General features: G+C 36.6%; 1 protein-coding gene across 1 annotated transcript in view; it reads right to left on the bottom strand.

Moving 5' to 3' along the window:
* Positions 1-19,702, bottom strand: part of HSD17B2 (hydroxysteroid 17-beta dehydrogenase 2) — a 117,617-nt gene that overhangs the window by 29,391 nt on the left and 68,524 nt on the right. Inside the window, exons 2-3 of the mRNA XM_053694867.1 lie at positions 11,579-11,791; positions 9,283-9,468 (exon numbers count right to left, since the gene is read on the bottom strand). Coding sequence (XP_053550842.1) covers positions 9,283-9,468; positions 11,579-11,791 — 399 coding nt within the window. The remainder of the gene's footprint in view (positions 1-9,282; positions 9,469-11,578; positions 11,792-19,702) is intronic.

The raw sequence follows: 19,702 nt of genomic DNA, 5'->3' as shown, positions 1-19,702 counted from the left end.
TTGTATCTGAAACATCAAGAAAGGAAGCAGCAGCGGGTACAACATCACCATCATCATCACACCGTACCTCCATGTCGGTAATGCTGCCTGACTGAGACTGATCACTATTATCTACATCATCTGTCAATGATGGTTGCGCATCACTCATTTCTTCAAAATGATGTGTCAATAACTCCTGTGACAGATCAAGTGAAGCAGCTGTGGTGCTAGTGTTGGTGGTGGCGACAGGCGGCGGAGTGTCACTGGTCACTTGAGACCTGCCCAAAGCACAGCTGGACTTAGATGGTGCGTCAAGGTTAGGAGGACTAGCAGCGGAAGCTGAAGAAGATTGGGTTTCCTGTGTTAGCCATTCAACTAGGTCCTCCTCAGAAGTTTTTGCATCCCCCCTGGCACCCGGCGTCTGAACAATGTGCATATTTGTAGGGTCTAAAGGAATCACAGCACCACGACCACGGAACCTGCGGGGTGGCCTGCCTCTGCCTGTCATTTTTTTTTAAATGGACACTAACAATACTATTACACCAATTGAGTGGTGGCACTGTGAAAGTGGGCACAGTATACGCTGTGAGACTGACAACAACAAAAAAGACAGATGTTTTAAAAATCACAAATTGTAAATTTTTTGAAATATTACTAGTACTGTGGCAACAAATATGATTGTTTGGCACTATTTGGCAAATGAGCCTGTCTGGCACACACTCTGGGAGAAAGGAAACTGCAATTCAATGGCACTAGGAGACTGAAGAATCACAGTCAAAACAGTTATGATTAACAAAAATTCCAATCCTGTTACAATAAATATGAGTGGTGGCACTAATTGGCTAGTTGGGACTGGCACACAGGCAGGCAGGCAGGCAGGAGGAAAATGCAATTCAAGGGCACTAGTAGACTGCAGATTGACAGTCAAAACAGTGTTGATTGACAAATTTTGCAATACTGTTAAAAGAAATATGATTGCTAGCACTAATTGGATAGTTGGGCCTGGCACACAGGCTGGCAGGCAGTAGAAAAGTGCAATTCAATGGCACAAGCAAAATGAGGATTAAGATCAACCATCAAGATTTTTTTTATTTAAATTTTGCAATACTGTTAAAAGAAATATGATTGCTGACAACAATTGGCTAGGTGGGCCTGGCTCACAGCAGGCTGCAAGGCAGGAGGAAAGTGCTATTCAATGGCACCAGCAAACTGAGGTTTCAAATCACAGCAACTATTACCAAAAATTTTAATTTTTAATTATTAGAATACTGTCACAACAAATATGATTGGTGTAAATATTTTTTAAGTAGGCCGGGCACACAGGCTTGGAAGGCTGTAGAAAACTGCAATTCAAAGGCACGAGCAAACTGAGGGTTAAGATCATCAACAATAAAGATTTTTTTAATTTTAATTAGTAACTATACTGTGACAAAAAATTAGGATTGGTGTAAATAGTTGGCAAGACGGCCTGGCACAAAAGGATGGCAGGCAGGAGGGAGATGCAATTCAAGGACACTAGGAGACTGATTACTGACAGTCTAAACAGTGATGATTGACAATTTTTGCAATACTGTTAACAGAAATATGATTGCTGACAACAATTGGCTAGGTGGGGGCCTGGCTCACAGCAGGCTGCAAGGCAGGAGGAAAGTGCGTTTCATTGGCACCAGCAAACTGACGATTCAAATCACAGCAACTATTAACAAAAATTTTAATTTTTAATTATTAGAATACTGTCACAACAAATATGATTGGTGTAAATATTTTTTAAGTAGGCCTGGCACACAGGCTTGGAAGGCTGTAGAAAACTGAATTCAAAGGCACGAGCAAACTGAGGGTTAAGATCATCAACAATAAAGATTTTTTTAATTATAATTAGTAACTATACTGTGACAAAAAATTAGGATTGGTGTAAATAGTTGGCAAGACGGCCTGGCACAAAAGGATGGCAGGCAGGAGGGAGATGCAATTCAAGGACACTAGGAGACTGATTACTGACAGTCTAAACAGTGATGATTGACAATGTTTGCAATACTGTTAACAGAAATATGATTGCTGACAACAATTGGCTAGGTGGGGGCCTGGCTCACAGCAGGCTGCAAGGCAGGAGGAAAGTGCGTTTCAATGGCACCAGCAAACTGACGATTCAAATCACAGCAACTATTAACAAAAATTTTAATTTTTAATTATTAGAATACTGTCACAACAAATATGATTGGTGTAAATATTTTTTAAGTAGGCCTGGCACACAGGCTTGGAAGGCTGTAGAAAACTGCAATTCAAAGGCACGAGCAAACTGAGGGTTAAGATCAACACTAAAAAATTTTTTTATTTAAATTAATAACTATACTGTCTGACTGTGACAACAATTATGATTGGTGTAAATAGTTGGCTAGACGGCCTGGCACAAAAGGCTGGCAGTGGAAGGCAGGAGGTAAATGAAATTCAATGGCCCTAGGAGACTGAATATTTGCAGTCCAAAAAATTATGTTTTTTGTTTTTTTTATTACTGTTACAAGAATTGTGATTGGTGCCACTAATTGGCTACTTGGGCCTGGCAGACAGGCTGGCAGATATGAGTCGTGGATGGTAGGTAGGGCAGTAATTTAACACAGTATGCTGTGTAAGTGACAAAAACACAGGACTGATAGAAAATTAAGTTACATTACACAAGCAAAATATTTTAAAATTTTAGATTTTAATATTAAAATTATGTTAAAAAGTGCAATGCACATATGACTCTATGAGTGGTCGCACTGGCTGGCTGCTACGTAGGGCAGCAATTATAACAACAGTATGCTGTGTAAGTCAGATAGACAGTTAGACACAGGCCTGATAGAAAATACAATTAGATTACACTAGCATAATTATTTAAAGACTTTTTTTTGAAAATTTTAAGAAAAAGGTTAAGCACATACATATGAGTCGTGGCTGATAGCCTTGGAAGGGCAGCTATTAAAAACAGTAGGCTATGTATGTCGGATACACACACGCCTGATAGAAAAAACTATTAGATTACACTAGAAAAATGATTGAAATTATTTTTTTGGGGGGGAAATTAAAAAAAGGTTAAACACATATGAGTCATGGCTCATAGACTAGGGAGGGCAGCAAGTAAACACAGTAGGCTCTCTATGTAAGCAAAACACACAGGCCGGATAGAAAATTAGATTTGATTACACTAGCAAACAAATTTAAACTTTTTTATTAAAATTAAGGTGAAAGAAAAATAGATATGAGTGCTGGGTGGCTGCCTGGCACAGACCAATTAACCAAAAGACTGAAAAAAAAGAGGTATATTAATGCTGAGTGAGCCTGACAGACACAGGCATGATAGTAAATGTAATTAGATTACACTAGAAAAATATTTTTTTGTGTTTTTTTTTTAAATTAAAAATAATGTTATAAACAGATATTAACACTGCTGGCTGCTGGCTGGCACAGAGCAATGAACCAGAGTATATGCTGTGTGACACTGGCCTGATACAAAATGGAAAAAAATTACACTAGAAAAATAATTATATTTTTGGGTTAGTTAAATTTAAACTAATGTTGTTAGGGAGATATCAGTGGTGGCAGTAGTCACAGCATATGCTGTGAGCCTTAAACACACAGCTGAAAGCCAGGCAAATGCTAATAAAAAAACAAACAAAAAAAAAAAACGGCACGAAATATAGCCCTAAAAAGGGCTTTTTGGGGTGCTGTGCTTGCAGCAGAGATGAGTGGAGTCCTTCTGGACTGTAAATACACTAGCCTAGCTATGTTTTTCCTATTAATGTCAGGAGCAAAAACACAACACGTCCTCTCATTAAAGGGACAGTTTACTGTAAAATAGTTTTTCCCTTAATGTCTTTACAATTGCTTTTTTTACCAACTGCAGAGTAAAAAATGTATGAAATTTAGCTTTTTAAGGTTTATTTCTGTATATTAAAGCTCTAATTTTGTGTTTTGAAGCCACAGCCTAATAAAATAGGTTGAGCTTGTAGTTATAATCAGATCTCATTACTGTATCACATTGTGCACATATACCTGCTTCTTTATCTTATATCTGTCCTTAAAACAATCACCAATACTTTGAGAGAACAATGGAAAATCAACATGTTATTACCTTATCTCTGCTTTATCACACTAGGAGTGTAATTTCTTCTGCTGGCTGTGTTTACAAAGCTTATCTATAGCTGGTATGCGCGGCCACAAACTTTCAGAATAGGTGGGGATACCACATGCTAAATTAACAATTTCAAATGCCAATATAAGGGTAAAGGAGCTACTTGTAAACAATTAAATACACTCCAGCAGGTAAAGTGGATCACTGGGAACAAATTAAAGGGGAGAAAATTTTTGAGTAAACTGTCCCTTTAAAAAAGCAAGGTCGTTATGAGTCTAAAATGGCGGATTCCGAGTAGCTGGGAGTGTCTGTGAGGGAGTGTCTGATGTTGATTGGCTCTAATGTGTCAGGCGGCTGTGACATAAAGGGTCAAAGTTTCCACAATGATGACACATAGGGGCGGATCGCCCACAAACGCGAACGCGAACAACCTATGTTCGCTGTGAACCGTTCGATGGCGAACAGTTCGGGACATCACTAATTGGGACCAGCAGATTGTATATATACTTTAAGCGCTGATTAATTTTGTTTTATATATATATATATATACAGCAAATTAGGGAGGGGCAGCACAGAGAAGGCAAAGCCAGCATACAGTACAGTGAGCGATAAAGTGCAGGCTTTTACAGAGAAGACAAGGCACGTGCACTGATTAAGGTCACTCTTTACAGGCAGTGCTCCTTTAAACCATTGCTTCATTTAGAGCCGTCTGCATTTTTTCAGTAGAAGCGCTCTTGGTGAGAAACTTGCCCGGGGATATGCTTACAAGGTGAGGCTGGAGAAGACCTTGTGCTAATATGCTGTCTCCCCTTGTCAGCTGTGGATCTGGGAGCGCAGTGCTTATTGCAGGTCTTAGTAACTAACAGACTGGATGTGTCTGTGCATTGCTTAGATCAGCTTGTAATGTCTAAACATAAACTCTCAGTGCTAATGTATGTTAGCTACTAATAGCTTTCTCTGCATTCATGTGATGTCTAATCATAAACTCTCAGCGCTAATGTATGTTAGCTACTAATAGCTGGCTTTCTCTGCATTTATGTGATGTCTAATCATAAATTCTCAGCGCTAATGTATGTTAGCTACTAATAGCCAGCTTTCTCTGCATTCATGCGATTGTCTAATCATAAACTCTAAGTGCTAATTTATGTTAGCTACTAATAGCCAGCTTTCTCTGCATTCATGTGATGTCTAATCATAAACTATCAGTGCTAATGTATGTTAGCTACTAATAGCTAGCTTTCTCTGCATTCATGTGATGTCTAATCATAAACTCTCAGTGCTAATGTATGTTAGCTACTAATAGATAGCTTTCTCTGCATTCATGTGATGTCTAATCATAAACTCTCCGCGCTAATGTATGTTAGCTACTAATAGCTAGCTTTCTCTGCAATCATGAACCCACAAAGAAAATAGTAAATGGACACTTAAAACGTTTCATTACTTGAATGATGGCAATTACTGTATGTTGTTGCTCGTAAAGGGCAGTGATAGTTTTCAAAGTGTTTTCTTCTTTACTTCCCTTCCTCTCTCCCTTCTTTCCCTTTCTCTCTCACTCCCTCCCTTCCTCAACTCACTCCCTCAACTCCCTCCCTTATTTCTTTCTCTCCCTTCCTTCCTCCCTCCCTCCCTCCCTTCTTTATCTCAACTCCCTGAGCTCCCTCCCTTGCTCCCTTCTATCCCTTTCTTTCCCTCCCTTCTTTCCCTCACCACTTTTCTCTTCTCTCTCTCTCTCTCTCTCCCTCCCTTCCTTCTTTCCTTTCCCTCCCTTTTTCCCCTCCCATTCTTTTCTCTTCCTTCTCTCAGGGAGAAAATTGTATGAGATGCATGCAATTCAACCCACCTGTATGCAAGTGTTTTGCTAGCCATTTTCTTTTGAATTGTTATGGGGAAAAAAACAAAGAAAAAAAACATTTTACACACTGACCCAAAAAATATTAAGGGGAAAAAATGCCTAAAACCTTTTCATTTTTTTTTGGGGGGGGGGCAGCAGAATTTTGAGTGCCTAGGGCAGCACAAATCCTAAATACGCCCTTAATATATATATATATATATAGTGTGTGTGTGTGTGTGTTGCGGTACAATCGGCTTCATACTGCATGACATATATACGAGCAGTCTACTCCAGAATTTTTATTGTTAAAAAACGATAGATAATCCCTTTATTAACCATTCCCCAGTCTTGCATAACCAACACAGTTATACTAATATAATTTTTAACTCTGTGATTACCTTGTATCTAAGCCTCTGCTTACTGCCCCCTTATTTCAGTTCTTTAGCCAATCAGTGCTGACTCCTAGGTAACTTCACAGGAGTGAACACAATGTTATCTATATTGCACACATGGACTAGCTCTGTCTGGCTGTAAAAAAAACTGTCAAAATGCTCTTAGATTAAAAGCAGACTTCAAGGGCTTAGCAATTAGCAATTATCCTTATAGGTGGATGTAAAACCTCTAAAGACTACACTTCTTACTCAGTTCATGCTTATAAATCAATTACCTTGATTGTAATATTGTTGTAGTAGGCTTTCAATAAAAAAATACCAAGAGAACAAAGCAAATTTGTTAAAAGTAAATTGGAAAGTTGTTAAAAATTGCATGCCCTATCTGAATCATGAGTGTTTCATTTTGACTAATCTGTCCCTTTACATAGCCTGTTATCCTATGATTTGAAGATTATTCTTCATAGGACAATACATTATAGTTACAATGTTACACAAATAAAAGTTGTATTTGTTATTAAAATTGCAGCTTTTAACTTATTGCTAGACTGTTATATTGACCTAATAGTGTAGTTAAAACATTTTTCTTTGTTAGAAAATATTTTGACAAAGCTTAAGAAACATGCTTTATTGCTCATCCAATTCCAACCACTGTGTCTACCACCATATCAATTATTTGCTTTGGGCAGTAAATAAGAGAATTAAAAGAATACAGCAGCTGTGCATATGAGCAAAATAAAAATACTGTGGGGAGGAAAATAACTCATCTTTAACCACATATTTGTCATCTTTACACCACATTTTATAAAAAGAAAGAAATACAAATCTGTAGCTCTTATGTAAAGATATTAACTCACTAGTTACCAGAAACAGCTGTAAAGTATTGAATATTAATCAGACATAAATACCCAATTTACCAATCTGCCTCATTTTTTGTGAAGTTTTAAGGGATTTCAATTCCCTTAGGAATGACTTTCCCTTCCGTTTTAATAATTGGTTATCATATTTTCAAATGCGGAATTTTCTAACAACACATCCACTAAAAAAGTAAGGTAGATGCTTAATTGCCTTTGAGACTCATTAACAATTTCCCTGCTCATGGAATTCTGTCAATCTGCTATAAATTTTTAACATTAAAATGGTATCCCAATAATCCTTATATAACGAAATGGGAAAGAGATTTGAATATGTCTATTCAAGACAAGACTTGGAGTAAGATATTCCTGGCTATGCATAAACTCCTCAGTGATAGACGCTAAGCAATAAGGACTTGTACTCCCAATACAAAGTGACATAATAATCCTCATGCATGTCAATATTCGGATTATTTGTAAACTAAAACCGACACTCTTTAAATTAATGTCAAACTGTGTTAAACAAAAACAGAAATACCCTTTTTCTCAGAATGGGTTAACCTGGTATACTCTTAACTTAGAAAAAGCTCATTACAAATTGAAAGGAAAATTCATTTATTTTTTTAGATATCGAGCTTTATTGGACACAATGGTTAATTTCTAAAAACATAAATATACCTTTAGAAGGTAAATTAAAAAGGGGGTGTTGACCAGGGGAGTCATATCAATACCACTGCTCTTTCCCTGTTTGTAATCGATTCAGCTTTCAACCCAAGGTACTGCAATCCTATTGGGATGAATATACTGCTTAGTTATTTAAATATTTAGATATGTTACTTTTGTATAGAACTGTTAAATAGTTTTCCTCTCTCTTTAATTTTAATTTTTCTCTTTCTTCTTTTTCTCCTTATTTCTTTGAATACAGAAAGAGAGGTGTTCTACCAGGGACGAACAACAGCCCAGTAGTTTGTTCTATGGTGAGTCACCTCCTAAGTGCAGCCTCTTTTAGCTCAATTGTTCTTTTTACAAAAAATAAGTTTACCGACCTAGTAAGGGCAGCCCAGTGCCCAAATACCAGACAATGTCTAGATTCCCCCATCACTCTTAGGGAGATTTCCCCAGGGTCATAATACAAATATATACATATTTATTTATCAAATACTGAGTAATGTATCTAAGTAACCTATTGCAAGTTATATCTAGAAACCTTCAACATCCCAATTTGATTGCCGTAGCTCTGTGCTCTCCTTATAGGTGGGTGTAAAATCTCTAAAGACTACACTACTCAGTTCATGCTAATACTTCAATTACCTTGATTGTAATATTTTTGTAATATGCTTTATTTCTTATTATTTCTGTTGTTTATCTTTTATTCAAAATGTAATAAAAATAATAAATAGGGGGAAAAAAACATAATATGTATATGCTAAATCATTTGAAAGTGATGCAGCATTACTGTAAAATGCTGACAAGAAATATCACCTGAGCAGTTTTATAAAAAAAAAGATATTTACCTCAAAACTTCTTCAGCTTACAATAGTAAGTGCAGTGTGAACAGTTATCCTTCAGCTACTGTCAATGGCATGTTGAAAAAACCCAAACACAAACAGCCAATTAGCTTCATCTGTGCTTTAAACCGCTCCTTCATAAATATCAGTTGCATTCTCCCTGCCATAAATCTTGCCCTATGTCTGTACATGCCAGTCCAAGGACTGACATCCTAATTGGTTGGTTAAAGTACCTTTACAATGGGATGTGGTTACTAAGGAATTGTTGAGGTAAAATATTCCTTTTTTTCATAGAGGTGTTCAGGCAATATTTTCTAGTCAGATCTTTACAGCTATGCAATGGTTTAACCATTTGTGTACCGTTTACCATGTCTCTAATGTTTTACAACCATTTCAGACAAATGTATTATAGGAAGAAAGGAAGTTTTATCTCTGCTTCATTAAACATACTAATTTCTGTAATTTGTTGCTGGCATCTCATTAAATTTATCTTGTAAAGTGTCTATGATAATAGAAAATATCACTGGTCTAAGAAAGCCACAATTTTTTTTTATTTGTTTACATTGTCTTTGGCAGTTGATCTATTATGTGCTTTTTTCATTGAAAATCTTACCTGCCATACTGGAAATGCTAATTAATCTCCCTTTGGCTTTCCGGACTAATGATATAAACATTTTTGTGATTTGAACAGCACCAAAGAAGTTCACCTCCATGCACTGCCTGTAAACATTTATGGGAAGCAATTCTCCATCTGTAACATAGCCAAGGACCCCTGCATTATGCACAATGCCCCACAAACCTAGAGGAAAATACAACATTAATATTTAGTTTACATTAGAATATACAATGAAAAATAAGATTTAGAAATAGATAAAGTGATTGTGAATGTGCGCTTTTATGTATGTATGTATGTATATATATATATATATATATATATATATATATATATATATATATATATATATATATATATGTAAATATATGGAAGAGTACGTCAGAAGAAAGGGTTGAAAATAAATAACATAATATGCCCTAAAAGGTCCCATATGCTTGAGTAATTAATTATTTAAATAAACAGCAATAAATGCATGAAAGACACTTTAATAAAGTGTATTGTCCCCATTTTAACTTATGCTCCACATTTGAAACAGAGGGTAAAAATGCCTATACATATACTACTGCTATTACAAAATAGAAAACGCTATTTCAGTTTAAAGATATTTAGCAGTGTTAAGATTTAGGACAGATATCAGTTGACTTTGCTGTCTTTTATACAGAATTCTCTGCAAATAAACATATAAGAGAAACAGATGAACATAATGAAAAAACATTAAATAGATATATATGCAATTGGTTCATTGGGATGAACGTGTGTGTTTTTATGAGTGTATATAACTCATTTCGATCTTTAAAGGGACATGAAACCCAAAATGTTTATTTCATGATTCAGACAGAGAATACCATTTTAAACAACTTTACAATTTACTTCTATTATGTAATTGTCTTAATTTTCTTTGTGGAAAAGAATACCTAGGTAGACTCAGGATATGGGAGCTAGCTGCTGATTGGTGGTTGCACATATATACCTCTTATAGGTTTACCAGTGTGTTCTGCTAGCTCCCAGTAATACATTGTTGCTCCTTCAATAAAGAACACCAAGAGAATAAAGTAAAAATTAAAATAGAAGCAAATTGGAAAGTGGTTTAATATTGCATGCTCTATCTGAATCATAAAATACATTTTTTGGGTTTCATGTCCCTTTAAATCTTGGTAAATTGAACCCTTTTTAGCTTAGCTCAGGTCTCACTGCAGTCAGTGCATGCAGGATACATATACTGCTTTTTTTATATTAAATGTACATTTAAGCTCTCTCAAAATGGGCATTTCTTCTACAGTGTCAAATTAGTAAGAATACACAGGGAGTAGAATACATTTGGATAATTGTAACAGCAAGAATCACTATTTCTCCCATATTTTGGGTATCCCTATGTTTATATGAGGATGTGGGAAAGCTAAGGTTTTTAAACACAATAATTTCTTTTAACATGAAATTAACAGGTTTCAGATTTTGGTTTCTTGCCTTAAATGTCCGTTTTCACAAGCCATTTTATATGCTTAATCTTTTCTGGGATATACATAACCCTTTGTATGCTGTTTTGTTTTCTGTTTTTAAACTAGACCACTGATTTTTATGGGTACAACATATCCTCTTGCTAATCAGTAGTATTTCATACTATATTTTGTTTCCAGAAAACAAACTAGTACAATGAGAAGTTAGTGATCTTTCAAAAGCACAGAAACTCCAACAGAAGAGTATCACTTTACAATGATGCATCTTGGCCTTTGTGGCCAAATAACTTAAAAAAACTTAAAGGGGAAGAAAACACTTTGTAATTACAAGACATTTCTGTTGTGTTGATGTAGAATAACATATCAGTCAAGTCTTAACTTTTTAAAACAAATTAGCATACTTTTTAAGGTAATTATTGTTCAATAGTCAAACGCCGCCCACCATTTACAGGAGCCAATCTGGGCTTTAGTCCACAGAGAACAAGTATAGCAATTGTGATACATTTAGTATAAAATGCATTGTTTTGCAATTGTTATCTGATAATGCCAATTAGGGACAGATTTGAAGCAAGGCCAATAGGGTGCCGTTTAAGTTCTGAGAATCAGAAATTGCTCACTTTTCATAGCCAAAATATTGCAAAGTTGTTTCATTATGCACAACTAAAGATTTTATATAAACATACTCAAGGTGGTCACTGCACCTTTAACTATGTAAGTAAACATATGCCAGTTTAATTCACATGTAGGTCCATGTGTCGCAGCAGAAGGCTGGTAATCATTTATAAAAAAAGCAGGAAAGAACACTGTATTCTACAAGCTATAACTTGAAATGGCAGTACCTGCATCTTGCACCCGGCTCTTGACATTAGTGTAGGCTTTTTTTATCTCTTCAACATTTGTGACATCAAGTTGGATAAGCGAAAGTCGCGGTGAACAAATCCTTTTTAGTGCTTCAGCACCCGGCCCTTTCTTATCCAAAACACCAGCAAACACAAGAACACCTAGTTCATCCAAGTGCTTAGCTAGTGCATGTCCAAGCCCAGAATCACACCCTAAATGATGGGAAAAAAATGACAAAATTGGAAATATCCAGCCAAAATAAAGATCATTGTTAGGATTAGCCAGAAAAAAGTATTTGTTGATAAGCTACAATTTTTTAACAAAAAGGGCCATACATGGAGATAAACAGACTAAATGGCAGCATGGGTTTGATAAGTTTAATGAAGCACTGATTCTGTTTATAGAGAATCCTATCATTTCCATGTTCGTAGACAATGTTTAATAATTATTATTATTCACATCATCAGTTATTTGTAGATTCCGAAGCACTATAAACATAGGCGGAATACAAGGAAACATTTATAGGGATCAGACAGGTAGAGGGCCCTGCCAAGAGTCGCACTGTTGTAGTCAGCTCTAAAGAAGGTGATCTACAAACAGCATGGCTCTTAGGCTTACATGCTAAGGGGGTTCAAGGGGATAGCAATGGAGGAGAGAAAACGGTATAAAGAAAGGTTAGTGTAGGTTGTATGCATCCATGAACAGTAGAGTCTTTAGGGAGCGCTTGAAGTTTTCAAAACTAGGGGAGAGTCTTGTGGAGTGAGGCAGAGAGTTCCACAAGATGGGAGTCAGTCTGGAGAAGTCCTGTAAGCGGGAGTGTGAGGAGGTAACAAGAGAAGAGGAGAGTAGGAGGTCATAAGCAGTGGACAGGAGGGAGAGTATCTGGAGACAAGGTTTGAGATATAGGGGGGAGCAGTGCAGGGCTTTGTATGTCAGAGTGAGAATTTTGTGTTTAAAGGGACACTCAGGTTTTATTACATTTTCATGATTCAGATACAGCATGTAATTTTAAACAACTTTCCAATTTACTTCCATTAAAAAAAAATGTGCACAGTCTTTTATATTTACACTTTTTGAGTCACCAGCTCCTACTGAGCATGTGCAAGAACTCAGACTATATGTATATGCATTTGTGATTGGCTGATTGCTATCATATGGTACAGGGGGAGGGGAAATATACATAACTTTGAAATCTGTTAGAAAATATTCTACTACTCATTTGAAATTCAGAGTAAATGCTATTGTATTGTCTTGTTATCTTGCGTTTGTTGATTATGCAACTCTATTGTGTTTACTGGTCCTTTAATCCTGGAGGCAAAAGGAAGCCAGTGAAAGCATTGGCAGAGAGGTGCAGCAGATGAAGAGTGTAAGGAAGATGAGCCTGGCCGAGGCATTCATTATGGATTGTAAAGGAGCTAGGCAGCACCTGGGGAGACCAGAGAGGACAGAGTTGCAGTAATAGAGGCGGGAAAGGATGTCTAATGTAAAGATTTTTTTTTTTTTTTTTTATTGAGGTTCTTGAACATACAGAGTAAAAGAGAGAAATATTGTATACAAGTTAAAAACGTATAGTCTAGTACATATGAAAATTGGAAAAGGATATTGTATACAGGCTACATAGCTATAGTCTAGTACATATGAAAATTAGATTTAATGCAATCAAAATTATAGCAAGATATTATCTGAAACCTCATTTTCTTTTTTAAATATACCTAAACATACTGGGCCACTCTTGGACCCCTGATCACTTATGGGAATAAATCAACAGAAGGTAGAAGATGCAAGACCACTTTTGGGTCTTTATATACCAATAGAAGCTCTAGAACATGAATCAGCCTGTTACCCATACAGATATTAGTATAATTCACTATAACTAAAACCCCATGTAGAGTTAATAACAGCTGCATAGAGGTCACTTCCAATTAAGCAAAATATTAGGGGTTATTACGTGCTCTTGTACAGTCTATGGCTTCTCAAAGGTCACATTATAAATGAAATATGAATAGCTAGTAAGCAATGTTTAAACTATAAGTACAGTATAATTTAACAAGCCCAAATAAGTCAACTGAGTGAGATAATTTGGGCTTAGGAGGGAACCAGACATAATAATATAATAACAAACCCTCCTCAAGTTTAAGCTAATTTCGGGGTGGGTTCAATAGGTGCTATATGAAGGAGTTCAAGCAACACTCATGGGGATTAATAGGACTATAAAGTTTCCCAATGATGTTTATACCTTGACCAGGCATCAGAGCAGGGTAGTATCCCAACCAATATTAAGTCATATAATACAAGAAGTGTTAGACTCCCTTAATAGCTCAAATTAAACTCCTCTCAAACAAAGAATACAAGTGCCATGCTAAATCGGCCACTGACAGCACAGCAAAGTGGATGAATTAGGTAGAGAGGGTAACCTTAGGGTTCAGATAATCCCATTCAATTCTAACACAATAGGGTGGCTATGATACTTAATGTTGTTACTCTGGTCTCAGAGAAAATAGAATGGTAACAATCATGTTAGTGGGGTCTACAGATGTATTCTCTGAAAGCCATTAGCGATGACTATCAAGAAACTTATTTCCCAACTGGTGTATATAATTTCTTAAGGTGTATGTAAATGATTCCCCAATAAAGACACAAATATAGTGGTCAAATGTGGAGACAAACATCAACATATAATAAACAATGAACTTGTGATAAAGAAAAACTCCTGTAAAAGTCTCTTCCGTGATATAGTCTGGAGAGGATAGAATAGTGCTTGACACAAACTGCAGACTGATAACATTTATAACATCCTGCACCATCGTTTAGGCGCTATGTTGGGCCTAGTGAGCAAATCATCCCACCCCAGACTTAACAAGCCCCACACTTTGCCATATCTGCTGATGTTCCCATAAAAACTGGAAAAGAAGCTGACTGATCATATTAACTGGAAAGTCAAGAGCAATATACCCATACAATGCAAAGGTGTATCGTGTTGCGGTCCCTGTGCATATCAGATCCACTACTGTCTGGTGCCGCTCCGTTATCTCACAGCATGTTGCTCCGCCCACACCGCAGGCTTCCTCCATGTCAGCAATGGCCTTCATGCCGCTCCTGGTCTCCATCTCAAAGCCACAGCCGGTATCCACTGATGCATCAAACCTCCACATCCCCTCCACTGTAAAGCGACCAAGCTCCTGATCATTCTGAGGTGTGCAAGAGGTATGTAGTGAGCGCCGGGGTCCCAAAACACTGCCACCACCCTGCTTCAACATAGTGGAATTAGGTTGAAGAATCAGCGTCATATTAGGATTATCTGTGGACTGAAATGCCACCTTGAGCGTGTCTTCCAATATAGCTTGAAAGGAATCCAGTAGGCTATATAGTCTAGTCAGAGCATACATGTTTAACTCCATGATGGGCTCTTACAGCAAACACGAGGTGAGTGGGCTAATCATAGCTAAATATCTACAAACACTGCTTTTCGCTTGATGAATAAATAAGTATCTCCATACTTCCTAACCCAGATCACTAAGGGGGGGGGGTTATATGTGTGGCAGCCTCAGCCACAGGGTTCTCAAATGTAAGAAATGACCAAGGCCCAAAGTTGTGTGTGGCGTTCTTGAAGAGTCAGGATAGCAGTCAAATTTCCGCCTCTGAACTTCAATCGAAATATGTGCGATAGTTCTGCTTCCAACTATAAAGCTTTTGTTGCATTAAATTTTACTCACTAATCTCAAATAATTCAAAGCGTTCTATTATGTTCAGAAGCTTCACCAAGATGCGTCCTGCCACTTCAAGAGTTGGCTCTGCCCCTCCGTTTTTAAAGGTGGAAGCGGCAGGATTTAGCCAAGGACTGAATGTGAGGAGTGAAAGAAAGATCTGAGTCAAGTGTGACCCCAAGACATCGGGCATGTGGGAGTTGTCGACAGTTATAGAGAGATTGGGGGTAGAGATTTTGGGAGAAGGGGGGAAAATAAGGAGCTCAGTTTTGGAGAGATTTAGCTTGAGGTAGTGAGAGGACATCCAGGAAGAAATGTGAGAAAGACAGTTAGGTCTGGTGCAGAGAAGTAGATTTGGGTGTCGTCGGCAAACAAATGATATTGGAATCCATGGGACTTTATTAGGGAACCTAATGATTATGTGTAGATTGAGAAGAGAAGGGGACTGAGGACAGAGCCTTGCGGTACCCCAACAGAAAGTGGTGACGAGGCAGAGGAGGTCCCAGAGAAGGCTACACTAAAAGGAATGGTTTGACAGGTAATGTTACTTTACTAGTTCTATCTCTGAATAACTCACTATCCCTAATGCTTGACAATGCCTGTGTAGCTACCAATGTCTACCTAGGTATCTTGAAAACAAAGAACAGCATATTTCCAAACAGAAAAAAAAGAATTGGGCTATAAAACCATTCATGAACATAAGACAAATGCATTTTATTACCCATGGAAGCCGAGGGAGCAAACATATTGAGCAGCTGTTTTATTTATTTATTTTTTAAATGAGTTCAGTGTAAGGGATTTGTAAATCAGTCAGTACCTCTTGTCTAACATTTCACTCTACTAATCTATAATTACATATTAAGGCTGTGACACACTGCAAGCGATGCGGCGCGAGGTGAAGCAGCTGCTTCGCACCGCATCGCATCGCTTCTGAAGTTCAATTATTTCATCTCTGAGAGCTTAGCTACGCGACCTGATGCAGCAGAGTGCTCAGAGATGAAAAGGCAGGATACACTGAGCGCGCACAGCTGCATCCACATGCTGCGCACCGCTCAGTTTGCAGTGTGTCACAGCCTTTACTCTGTTACATATAACAAGCACAATATTCTCTTCATTTGATCACTTCATGCCCCATAACATTTGACATATTTAACTCTGCCTTTCAAGGCTTCAGAGCTCTGGTTTGGGTAATTCTTCGTATGTTAACCATAAAAGGGTCTTCCCTCCTAACAGTTAACTCCTACATAGCTGAGAAAAGAAATAAAATAAATTTAAATATTTACTTAATCGAAAAATTCCTACCCAGTTATAAACATTTTGTGATGCCATTCTATACACATGATGTAACCCCATATACGATTAATGGCACTGGTTTCTTTTTAAATGATAAAACCAGGCAGACCTTCTTTTACTCAGGGCATTAAAGGGAGAAGCAACATAAGGAGTGATTAGATTGTTTATTGGAATCTTAAAAGGGACACTAAAAATGTAATTTCATAATCTAAACACAGCATGCAGTTTTAACCTCTTAACAGCAGCAATATACCCTGTATGTTGACTGTTTCAAGGGGACTTCTAAGGCTGTGACAGTGCAGGTCTTACCAACAGTGTTGAGACCATGCTATTTCAGCATGCCTCAGAGAGTACGCTGGCTGTCATTAAGGGGGTTAAAAAAAATCCATATTACTTCACAGACTTTTGTCTATACAAGAGTTCACACTAGGCTTTAGCATTCATTTCGTTATGGATGCAAATTCGTAACAAAAACATTAATTTTCACGAAACAAATATCCAAACAAATGCACTAATTAAAAGAAAAGGAAGAATTACTGACTAAATTTGTCTGTATTTATTTGTTTCCTTTAAAATTAGCCTGCTGGAGAGCCGAGTTAATCCTGACCCTTCTTCATAGATCCCTAGGCTTACCATATTGCCGCTTTAAGAAGGAACACATATGAAAAATACATATGTGAGGGTTCTTATATAAAACCATTTCTTTAAACAGCCCTGAAAACAGCCCTGACATATGTATTTTTCATATGTGTCCCTTTTTAAAGCGGCAATATGGTCAGCCTATAGATCCCAGGGCTACACTCCACATATAGGGACAGTTTATAAGTGGCACGCTAATTATAGCACAGAACTCAATATTGCTGGACTGAGTTAACATGAATGTGCGACTTGATATTACAAACCCATGGTAGAGCTCATTAACCAGAGAAGGGTAAGAGCGGCCAACTTCGCTCGAGTGCAACCTATACTTTCAATAGATGTCACAACCGCGCTAAATAAAACAAGTATTACAATTTGAAAGATATAGGGTTAGATTACAAGTGGAGCACTTATCGCCCGCAATACGGTTATTGCTACCGTAAGCTGTAGCAATTTGCGCTCTAAAAATTAAACAGATTTCAGATCTCAGGTTAATTTTCTAAATGTGCCCCAATTGCCCCCAAAATAAAATGTGTAGTGCATTTTGTAAAATAAAAAAATAAATAAAAGATGCTAGTATTTTTTTTACTGCATGTTGTATTAGAATACAATGGCACTGTGTGTTCTCTTATATATGTATATGCTTATATACATATATTTATATGTTAATATGTGTATGCACACGTATAAATAAATAAATATATATGTATATGTATACATATATATTTCAATCTGCTACCCATCGCTGCACTAGGTTCAGTGATTTGGCTAAAAAGTACTGAGAATAATTTTAGTTTTACTGTGGAATCATGAACTATTCAAAGAAATGTTTAAATATTTATAAATGAAATACATTATCAATTATTATTGATGAATGAACTGTATTTGCAATTTTAATGTATGAAATATAGTATCAATTACATCCAAGAAACTGAACTGTTTTTTAAAGATTTATGGACTACTAGGGTTAATTGAATTATACCAATGATTTATGAGATGAAAGTAGGCTTTACTGACACTGCAAATGGATAGTATGGATTTCATGCATGTTAGTGATGTATTTAAGATGTAATTGTTGATTTACATATATTCTTAAAATTAACAAGAGCTATGAAATCATGGAATTCTAATTCAGTTTGGAAGTTATATCCTGTGGCTTTAGGTTATGTTATGAAGCAGAAGAATTATGGGGTATTATACAGTGAAGGTTTAATTTAAATAATATATTCTAAAGTTTATTTGATTTAGTGAAGTAGCCTTTATAGTTGAAAGAACTACTAAAAAGGTAAATATCAATCTTGTCATAAATATCTAAAGTTTGTTTAAATTAAATTTTTTAGTCTGATAACTTTGAAACAAGAAATGTAACTGTGCTGAAATTTGTCAGTTTTGTAGCTATTACCAGTGACTACAAAACTTCCAAATTTCAATTACATTGGTTAAAGGGACATTCTACTCCAGACTTTTGTTTAAAAGATAGATAATCCTTTTATTACCCATTCCTCAGTTTTTGCACAACCAACACTGTTATATTTAAAAGGGACAGTCTAAGTCAAAATTAAAATGTCATGATTCAGAAAGGGCGTGCAATTTTAAACAACTTTCCATATTACTTTTATAATCAAATTTGCTTTTTTCTTTTAATATTCTTTGTTGGAAGCTAAACCTAGGTAGGCTTATATGCTAATTAATAGATAATATTTTGTTCACTCCAGTGCAGTTACCTAGGAGTCTAAAATGCATGTCTGTCAAAAGAACCTAAATAGGGGCAGTCTACAGAGGCTTATATACAAAAAAATCACGGAGGTAAAAAATTATAATGTAACCTTGTTGGTTATCCAAAATTGGGGAATGGGTAATAAAAAGTTTTTCTATCTTCTTAAACAATAAAAATTCCGGAGTAGACTGTCCCTGTAATATGCTTTTATGTCTGTGATTACCTTGTATTTAAGTCTCTGCAGACTGCCCCCTTATCTCAGTTCTTTTGACAGACTTGTATTTTAGCCAATCAGTGCTGACACATTAATACCTCCACTGGAGTGAGCACATTATTATCTATATGGCACATGAACTAGCAGTGTCTAATTGTGAAAAACTGTCAAAATGCACTGAGATAAGATGCAGCTTTCAAGCGCTTAGTAATTAGCATTTAAACATACCTAGTTTTAGCTTTCAACAAAGAACACCAAGAGAATAAAGCAAATTTGATGATAAAAGTAAATTTAAGGCTGTTTAAACTTAGCTTGTCCCTTTTTAGCATCATCTATAATGGTGGATATCTGAATGTGATAAAAAGAGTGCTAATCCTTATAGAAACGTTAAAGCTACAGAATAGTTTCTGTGCACACTCTCGCCTAGATTACGAGTCTAGCGCTAGCCTTAAAAAGCAGCGTTGAGAGGTCCCAACGCTGCTTTTTAATGCCCGCTGGTATTACGAGTCTGACAGGTACAGGTGTACCGCTCACTTTTTTTCAGCGATTTTAACAT

This window comes from Bombina bombina, chromosome 1 (assembly GCF_027579735.1).
Source record: "Bombina bombina isolate aBomBom1 chromosome 1, aBomBom1.pri, whole genome shotgun sequence".
Classification (NCBI taxonomy): domain Eukaryota; kingdom Metazoa; phylum Chordata; class Amphibia; order Anura; family Bombinatoridae; genus Bombina; species Bombina bombina.
This window is presented reverse-complemented; position numbering and strand designations above follow the sequence as displayed.